Source organism: Marmota marmota, unplaced genomic scaffold, assembly GCF_001458135.2.
Source record: "Marmota marmota marmota unplaced genomic scaffold, marMar, whole genome shotgun sequence".
Classification (NCBI taxonomy): Eukaryota; Metazoa; Chordata; class Mammalia; order Rodentia; family Sciuridae; genus Marmota; species Marmota marmota.
The window spans coordinates 9,310,947-9,321,320 of record NW_025999960.1 but is presented as its reverse complement, the minus strand read 5'-3'; the positions used below and the strand labels follow the sequence as shown (position 1 = coordinate 9,321,320).

The window sequence follows — 10,374 nt, the reverse complement described above, 5'->3', positions numbered from 1 at the left end:
TTAGCAGGCTGCGGAACTAGGGCTCTTCCGCAGAGGTGGCGATGCTGCGCTGAGAGGTACTTTCTGCTGGAGGTGGGAATCGGGAGTTCGGAGCAACTATTCTATCCTCGGGAACCTTGGGGCTGTTCTGGGGGCTTCGCGTCGGCGACGTCCAGGGGCTCGCTCCCTGCCGCCGGGGCTCTACTTCGACCTCGGGCTACCCACGATCGGCAACACGGTCGAAGGCAGGGAACCCGGTCCGACTCACGGCCCTGGGCGCCCCCTCGCGGCCTGAGCCGCCGCTGCCGCGCGGCGTGCCAGGTCTTGAGGCGCCGGGGACTGGGACGCCTTCTTTTAGGTGTGTCCCTTTTCTTGTTGCTTGGGTGGGTTGACCCCAGGGAGTCCCCGACAGCCCGCACTCGCAGCTCTTAAGAATTGGCCCGCCGAATTTTCCGCGAAGAAGGGTGACATCCCTTCCCTCGTGCTCTCCTCGGGTCCGTTTTAAAGGCTTTTAAAAGGCTCCGGTTTTCACGTTAATCTGTGTCTGTATAAACCAGGCTGTGTGTGGAATTTGTTTTTACAACTCGAGTCTTGTGACTTCTCAAACACTTTATTGAAGTGTTTTCTCTGGAAACTTGTTTCAAATGAGTGCTGTGAGTTTCACAAAGAGGAGTGTTGTTCAGGAGCCAACAGGTGACGGGGTGAAACCCGAGTCTGTGTGTACATTGGAGTCAAGTCTGGCTGCCGTTTCCTTGGGCTGCCGTTGGAAATAGAAATTCAAAAAAAAAAAAAAATCAATAGGAGACTGACGGGAACACAGTTTTGAGAAAATATCTGCAACCCCCCCCCCCATTATGGAAAATAATGAGCTCGTTAGGACAGTGCCTGGAGTGGTAGGCCTCATGCTGCAGCAGATGCATTTTGGATCCTGTCTTTATGTACCAGTTTACAGCCAAATAACCTGACCCAAAAATCGTCGCTTGGCAAAGGACCCTGCTTTGTCATCATGTTTCCTCCTTTTGTTAAGCAGTCTGCCTTACTGTCGTGGAATGTATTGTGCATGAAATTAGAATGCTTTGAGTTCCACATTTCCTCTTGGAAAAATGGATAGTGTTTTGGCAACTGGGTGGTACATGACAGCCCACTCAGCTGTCGGAAAATGTGCAAGCTGGGTGGAGATTTACCTGGAAAATGCAGAAAATACCAAAGGGTTATTTGCTGGTATGAAGCACTTTTAATTAAGGAATGTTTCATAAGCAATCTTTTCTGATAGATAACTTTATTATGCTTTTATTTTTCAATATAACTGAAATAGAGTTGGGTTCTGTTGGCAATGAATTTCATCTCTAGCACACAATAAGTCATGGAGTGTACTTAGGGTGTGTGAAAACTTTAAGGAAATTACAGTGCAGTGTCCTTTTACTATGCAATTCAGATCTTAATTGCAATAGTTTCCATAGTTCTGGATTTATTTAATTTTAAGTTAAGGACATCACAAACAAGGAACTTTATATAATGGAGGTGTTATATGTTTGTACTGCCAAATTTGTCTCTAGTTAAATTTGATTCACCTACCTATTTAACCTGAAAGAACTAGTAGTTTTTGAATGGAGAACCTGTGATCTACATCTTCTATGCGGGAAGGCCTTGTTAACAAGCAGTTTTAACAAAGGAGTTCTTAAAACTGCTTGTGGCTCACAGGATGGCACTTAGCAGCAGGGGACACCTAGGGAATGTTAGCCCAACTGACTTCACAAATCAGTATCTGTTCTGGTTTTTAGTGACCAAAGGATTTCTGGTTTACTTGGGTATGTTCACACAAGAAAGACTTTTTTTTATAAAGACCTTATAATATCATGATAGTTTTCACATAGGCACTAGAGAGAAATGTCTCTGGGAAAAATACTGGAAGTTAGACCTTAGACTTCATATTCCATGACCAGCACTGAAAATTACTGAATAACAGTTGCATGATTTTGATTTAATTTGGTGACTTGGTCCAAGAAAGTGATGAATAAATAATAGGAACCATACCACAACTGATATACAGTTATAACCTCAATATGTATCTGATTGAACTTACTCTCCCAAATTCCCTCAAATCCTCCTTCAGCTTCCCAGTTGCCCTGTGGAATTTATAGGTACACCATATAATATACCCTACAGGGATATCACTGTAGTACCATAGTACCAATAAGTACATCATCTTTCAAGTCTTCTATTACTCAAAATTATATTGACTCAATTTCCCCCTTTTCTATTCTTTTTACTTTCCCTCCCAAAGTCAACATGTTTAAGCTTCCTTAGAGAGGCTTTGGCCTCTCCCAAGATCCTTTTCTTACCATGTTAATCTTCTTCAAGGCTAGAAATATCTTTCACTCATATACCATCAAGTCCAAAGTCTGACTATGTAATTTCTGAAAATCTGACTCAGATACCATTGCCATTTATTGCTGCTGCTTTGGAAGAATATATTTGTAGTGATTGTGTTCACTCTTCACTGCCTCTGGACCTCCAAATATTGTGCTTCTTACTAAGCTTTCTGAAGGAAAAAAGTACTCATTTATGTGTTATGTCAAGGTTAGTCAAAATAATAAACCTTAGCTATTGTGGATGCAGCATACAGACCAGTAGGAAATACAGTGATCCCCAGATAACTAAAATAGCATGCCAAAGTAATAAAGCTGCTTTTTTAGTTTGAATAACATCTCAAACCAAGTGATATCTCACTTGACCAGTGACTTTTGTGTTTATAGGAGGAATGGTTATGCCCTCATCCACAGTGTGTTCACTAAGTACTTTGAGACACACTTTCTCAAAGATTAGTTTCTTTACAGAATATTGAAAATGACAAACTAAAAAAGGGTTCAGAGGTTATTGGAAAAGGGAAAGCCTAGTTAAAAAGCCAAAGTAACAGAAATCAAACATGAAAGCAGGGAGAAAAACCTACAGAAAGTTTATCAATCATCACAGGGTTATTAGTCAGGGATTGGGCTGTTCTGAACATCAGCTCCTCATTATGAAGCATCCCTAAACTGCCCTCATGTTCCAGGTGAGGACCAGGTTCCCAGGTCACACCCAGCTGGATGGCTGGACTAAAATAAAACTCTGGTGTCTTGAATCCTGAAGCCAGCACTCTTTCCATTGTTCTCAGAATGAAAGCAGGTGATCAGCAAAATGCTAAATCACAAATTATTTACACATATACCACCACCAAAGAAAGCAAGGAAATAAAAAATGGAATTTGGAAATATTCTTATCACTGTGGCTACATTTTCTTTAAGGCCCCCCACCCCAGTGGAATATATGTCAGTTGCTTTCCCCAGGAACCATCAATATGACATTTAAATACAAGGATGAATGAATGACTTTAGTGAACAAATCTAGAAAGTGAATTTCATGAGGAACCTGCTATTATATCATTGTGTGGGGTGCGCGGGACCATACTCTTAATTTGAGGATCAAGTGCCCCCTCATAACTAAACAGAAATGAGGTGCTTACAGTTGTTCAACCTAAGACTACTGGATAGACCTTGCTCTGCTGTCGACTTTTATACACGCTCTGTGCAAGCACGACGTGTGTGGTGTCTGAATGTTTTATAAGGACTGGTAAGAAACTGCCTTCAAGACAGCTGGAAATGATGGTCAATAATTTGGCCAAATTATGTGCCCTTTAAGAGGCTAGAGCCTTCTGAACTCAAAAAAGATGAAGCCCAGGTGTCAACATGCAGTCTTCATTTGTTACTAACATGTTTTTCCTATTCCAAATGTCACTGTTGGCTTCAAAAAAAACCTGTCTAGTCAATGAAAGTAATAATGCTAGTTGGTACACTGCATAGTGACTCTAATTCTTTATTTTCATATAATTCTTTTGCATACTAAGTTGAAGGAAGGTAATTATGGTTTTTTTTTTGGAGGGGGGGGTTGTTTTTTGGTACTGGAGATTGGACTCGGACACTCGCCCACTGAGCCACATCCCCAGCCCTATTTTGTATTTTATTTAGAGACAGGGTCTCACTGATACTTAGTGCCTCACTTTTTTGCTGATGCTGGCTTTGAACTCGCAGTCCTCCTGTCTCAGCCTCCCAAGTCGCTGGGGTTACATGAACTACTGTGCCGGGCTTATAGTTGTGGGGTTTGTTTGTTTGTTTGTTTTGTGGTGCTGGGGATTGAACCCATGGCCTTGTGCATGTGAGGCAAGCACTCTACCAACTGAGCTATATCCCCAGCCCATAATTGTGATTTTTTTTTTTTAAAGAGGCAGGTCCTAAGATGTTGGGTAACTTGTGAAAGGTATGAAATACTTCAGAGCTGGGGTTTACTGAGTGCTGGGAGCACCAGATTCCATTCCCTGAGCATAGCTCTTGCCTCTTGGGGCAGATGTTCTCTTGACAATTATATGATGATTGAGAAGTTATACATCTGCAAGTGTTTGATTCCTTTTAAATGGTAAGAAGTAGCTGTTTCACTGTTCTCAAGGAAGAGGGGAGAGAAAGGGCAAAGGAAAAAATGGAACTCTTCAGTTTCTGTGGGATCCTTGGATGGAATACCCTCCATAATAATTCTTGTCTTCCTAAGAAAAAAGCATCCTCCCTTATGTTGACATTTAATTTTCAAAACGGTGTCTGCAAAGAACTCCTAACCTGCCTGAATTAAATTCAAAGACCTGTTCTCTCTGCCCTCAGTGCCACCCTTGATGGTGTTATTAGCCATTAAAGTTTTTTGCTTCTCTTTAAAAAAGGGGGGGGGGTCTGTGAGTGAGAGAGAGAAATGATGATCAAGCAGGTAGAGCAAAGTGTGAACAATTGAGTCTTGTTACTTTTCTGAAGTTTGAAATTACATCAAAATTAAAAGTTACAAAAATAGCAACATGCAGGACAGAGGATAGGGCCATCATTGTCCATCTAAAAGTGTTCTGAGCAAGAAAACAAAGGCGCAATGAACAAATGTTTTACTCTATAACATGATACCAGGACTGAGTGGTTTCATTTCCAGTACAACTCAAACAATTTTGTAAAACCTGATTTCTGCTCCTATTTCTTATGATCATCCTTAAAAAACAACACTTGAAAATAAAATTAAAGACACTTTTTTGTTAGATCTGATTTTACCATGACCTCATATGCTTGACCTAAAAGATGTTTTTTAGCAGCCCAAATACAAACATGTTTAGATACCACTGGGAAGACCCTGGGTGAAGACTGAAGCACGTGTGAAGTGGACTCCCCTCTTCCTTTTGTGGTGTCAAAGTAAATACCACATAGTAATTCGACTGCCTAAACAAGGGGTGTTTGTGACATTTGTGAGACCACATTTTTATCATTTCTATTTTAACATTTTTACAAGCACAGGAGCCATTCTCTGACCAGCCAGCTGCTGTCACTGTATGAGCCAATGCAGTTATGAGTAAGTAATATTCAATAGTTGATTAAGAATAAACTTTCTGGGTCTATTGGCAGTCTTTTAAAAGAGTACAGGTAATCTTTAAAAATAAGAAAATCCAGGTGAAGCTAGTGGTAATTGTAGTGTCTCTTACCACAACCACCCAAGTAGAGGTCATACTATGTCTTTTTTTTTTTTTTTCCTTTTGTCTGTTTTGTGGTACTGGAAATTGAACCCAGGGATGCTCTACCACTGAGCCATACCCACAGCTTCCTCCCTCCACCTTTTTTCTTTTTTTTCCCTCCAGACAGGATCTTGCTAAATTACTGAGGCTGGCCTCGAATTTGCAATCCTCCTATATTGGCCTCCCAGGTAGCTGGGATTACAGGCGTGTGTCATGGTGCCCAGTTTAGAACTTCTTCTTATTATTATTTTTTGCATCATGAATGATGTTTGTTTATTGTTGCCGCAGTCTGACTGGGCACAAAATAACCGGGCCACCACACCGCCTTGTAAATTCAAACAGCAATTCTTCATTCCTGAACTCTCACCAGCACTCTACACGCACGTTCTGGGAAAATTTTTCCTCCACCGGGCTCTGCGTCCCAAATACTCTCAGAACCCCGGAGAACTCAATGGAAACTCAAGGAGTGGGCGCCTGAGGCAGCAGGATCCACCCTAAACCCGGATCCCGCCCTAATCCCTGAGCAAGATCACCTTTCAAATCAAAACTCTCAAACATTCATGCAATGTCACTGCAAATGACCTGGGTCCAAGGCAAGCCCATTTCCACAATGGAGAGTCCTCCCTCTAAGCAACATTGGGTAGGCTGACAAGGAAATTGTCATGTGTCATTCTTACTTGGCTATGGCTCTCAGCATATTGTTACTATTTATTTCATTTATTTCCTTTTTTTTATAGTAATGAGGCTGTTTCTAGATATTACTTCTGATGAGCCAGGGTGTCTTCTGTCTCCTGTGTTAGAACTTGTTTTTAATGTTTGTTTTTTGTTCAGCTCTCAAGACATGCTAACAAATGTAGTTTGGTCATTTTAAGTAATTATCCTCTGATATCAAAGAAAAATAAAAAGACTTCCTCCAGTGAATAAATTCTGAACCAATAGCTCATGAAGCTGTTGGATTTTTTTACAAATATTTTTTTTAATTTTTAAATTTGTTTTAGACATTGATGGACCTTTATTCATTTATTTTTATGTGGTGCTGAGAATCAAACCCAGTGCCTCACACATGCTAGGCAAATGTTCTACCACTGAGCTACAACCCAGCCCCTTTTTTACATATTTTTATTGGTGTATTACAATTTTACATAATGGTGGGATTTGTTGTTATTTATTTGTGCATGCAAGCAATGTTACAATATAATTTGGCCCATACTATTCCCAGTATCCATCTCCCACCCCTTTACTCAGTTGATCTCCCTTTGATTTTCATGAGCTCTCCCACCTTTCTTTCTTTTATTCTTTTTCCCCCTCTCTGGCTTCCACACATGAGAGAAAGAATAGGCTGTTGAATTTCTATCATTTTGACTGAGCTTTCCTTCACTTTCTATGGGTGAATAGATGTCTCCTTTCCAGTTGGATCATTTTGTGTGTCTGCTATGTAGTTGTCATGACTAGTTCACCAAGAAAGTAACTTGGCCTGATCAGCTCCTGTCCCTCCGAGGCAGTGTGGGGCCATAGTGGGTCATGATCTCAGGGATTACAGCAAACGGGTCCAAACACAACTGCTTGTTCACTTTCTGAACTTGGACAATTTACCCTGAGGCAGATCACTCTGAGACTGTTTCCTTATCTGTTAAGTGAGATACTACCTACTCTGGGTTGCTTGATAGGTTATTAACTACTATAACAGTAATAGTACCTGGCTATGCACAAAGGATTAAATAAATTAGATTAAATAAATCAGAGTGCTACCAAATAAAACCAAAAGTCATGTTTATGATAAAAATCATTTTGTCACTTATGTTCCTAAGGTTGTATTCTTCACATTGTTAGTGAATCCATGCTCAGGGTAGTTTGTTAAAAGGCTCGGATGAACATGAGTTACAGGTTTGAGATATGGCCAGCACGTCCAGGTGATTGAGAGGGGAGGAGGATGGTGGGTGGCACTTAGTGCTAACATTGATTTACCTTGATTAGGATAGTAATTTACTCTACATTTTTTCACAAAAGGCTCATCAAGGAGTACAGCTGTAAAAGTAATTCATCTCTGTAGCAATCTGTATCTTTGTGCTAGCTTGGAAAAATCCATGGTTTGTCATAATTTGTGATGTTTGCTCTTATTTTATAATATAATGATATTTAATTTTTAGGTTCTATTTAATATTTATGTCCTTTGTAAGACTGCAGAATACATAATGTGGTGTCTCCTCCCCAGCCAGATTTGGCAAGGGACAAGTGCTCATATTTCATTGACAATTCAGGTCAAATTGCATCGAAGGCACTGGTTCTCCTGGTGGGGGTTTTTGAGTTACTAATGAAAGTCTTAACCTCTAGTTCCCTTTCTTTGACATGTGGGGTTGCTTTTTTTAAAGCAAAGAAAAAAGACTTAGATCCAAGACATTTCTGACTTTGATAAGCACATCCTTTTTTATTGAGGAGCTGGGGAGCACACCTATGCTTAGAAAGCCTTTCCTAAGTCAGGATGGGAATGAATGCACCTGTGCAAAGGGTTACCTCCCTCCCAGTGATAGTGTAGGAGATGAGGTCTTCTTTAATTTTTGTTCAGGGTGAATGAAAGTTAAATTTATCTGTTCGAATAATACCTACTAGGTTGCATTGCTCCTACTGCTAGTAAAGATTGTAGCCATGAGATTTCAGGGTTAGACTTCTGTTTGTGAACTATTAAAATTTTAATTTTTTAATGTTTTTTGATTTATAAAAAGAAAAAGACACTTTCTACAATCAGGTGTTGGTAGTAACGTTCTCTGATATTAACTGGGTTGCATCAAGCTGCTGAAAAATGACCTTGTCTTGGGATGAAATTATTTAGTTTTCCATTGCCTTTTCCACATTGAAGCAAATGAGAATATTTAGTAAGGCAGAAAAACTTTTGGAAGTCTGATTCAGGTCCTTAGCTGGGTGACTTTGGGCAGGTCACTTCTTGACCCTTTTCTCTAAAATGATTGGGTTGCACTAATTACAATTTTCTTTTTTTACATCATTTTTGTGGGGAGGAGGCAGGTATAAAAAGAACTATCTGGTTCTAAAAGGTCTGACATTTCTTTTTTCTTAGGTCCTTGAGTGAAGCACAATTCTTAAGAATTAAAACACAATGCATGGTCCTGGGGCAGGGAATATGGTCCTGAAACCTTTACTGCCCTTCATCTGGGGTGGCTTTACAAAGGATTTAACATCTTACTTTGCCCAATAGTGGGCTGATGGCATTTCACACATAGTAGGTGCTGCATAACTCTTTAATAAATGCTGGCTTATAATTCAATTAAACATTAATAGTCACCAAGCTGGAATTTATTTTAGCCTAATGCTGTATCCAATTACTGTTTGTTGAAGGAACTCATTGATGAATGTCTGGCTGACTTTAGCCCTTAGTAAAAGCTTGAGGATTTAATGTGCTATATAAGGATTTAACTGTGCTATTTCTATTTAGTGTGTAAACTAAGTTTAGTGTCATGATTAGAAGTCTGAAAGCTAAGCAGTTTGGCCCAGGGGACCCACTCCCAGCAGGCAGCACTGTCTCAGTGGGAAAACTGCTTAGGAAACATGGGGGAACTGAGACAGGGGTGGGGTCTCTGCAGCCATTTTTCATGGGGCAGAATAGCAGACAAAACAGGTGGCCCCATTCCTCACACTTCTTCCTACAACTACTAGGACTTTACGGGAATTTCATTTGTAGGCAAGTTAGAAAATCAACAAAACAATTTTCTTGAGTCCTTTTCCCAATAAATTGGTGTGTAGAGAGGTGCCTTTTAAAAGTGACTGGAAATAAACTAGGTTTGGTGGCATTTTTGAGATATTGAGCTACTCAGGGGGCTATTTCCAAATTGTATAGTCCTGGGCATTGGAGGGTGGTGACACTAGAAATTTGATTACTTTCTCTGGGTCCAGCTGTGTGCAAACAAGCATTCAATAAAAGCTCTTGGAGATGGCTAGAGTAATGCATTCAGGTTTTTAATTTGTTTTTTTTTCTTGTGTTGTCCACAGGAGCCATTATTGGATGTCCTTTGACTGAGAGATCAGGTTTTTAACTTTATTATTATGCCTTTGGAGATGGAGTCCAAAATGAGCAAACTGGCTTTCGGTTGTCAGAGAAGTTCCACCTCAGATGACGATTCTGGCTGTGCACTGGAGGAGTATGCCTGGGTGCCCCCGGGCCTCAGACCAGAGCAGGTAGGAACCCAATAGTATGATTTTCTGCTTTGTTTTTCAGTGTGACTTAAGACTTTAGAGCATTGTTTTGTTGTGTTTTTGCAGTAACACTGACATATCACTTTCCCTCAATTCCCTCACACCTCTTTGGATGACTTTGAAGTTTTGCTTTTTAAGGTCTTATTTAGTTCCTCCAGGAAAGTTTTCCATCTCTTTACACCCATGGATCCAGTCACCCCACAGCGATGCAGTTTTTGCCTTCATGATAGATGAAATCTCACATCCTGTATCTATGTGCCTTTGTAATGTGGGTTTCTGATGAAATCCACTCACTCTTCAGAGAGTGAGAGGAATTTACATTTTTAAAAACTTCAGTGACAACAAAAAGATAATAAAAGGAAAGTTTCCAGGCCAGATGTCAGTAATGCCTTTGCTGTGGAAGAGAGATGCCAAGCTATAAGAATCCACCGGAAGTGGTACTGTCTAGAAATTCAACCTTTGATAACTTCATTTTTAAGAGTCTGTCACCAGACAGAGTAATTGGGGAAAAAAAAATTAAGGAGTTAATTTTGTGCTTTGTATTATTTTAAGAAAGATAACCGTCTGTATGCCTATTTTTTATTTTCCCAATATCCTTATAATGATGAACTTTTTGAAAAAAATCA

General features: G+C 40.1%; 1 protein-coding gene across 1 annotated transcript in view; it reads left to right on the top strand.

The window, feature by feature from the left end:
• Positions 1–10,374, top strand: part of Prickle1 (prickle planar cell polarity protein 1) — a 105,654-nt gene that overhangs the window by 84,170 nt on the left and 11,110 nt on the right. The window contains exon 2 of the mRNA XM_015493236.2: positions 9,545–9,730. Coding sequence (XP_015348722.1) covers positions 9,599–9,730 — 132 coding nt within the window. The 5' untranslated portion in view covers positions 9,545–9,598. The remainder of the gene's footprint in view (positions 1–9,544; positions 9,731–10,374) is intronic.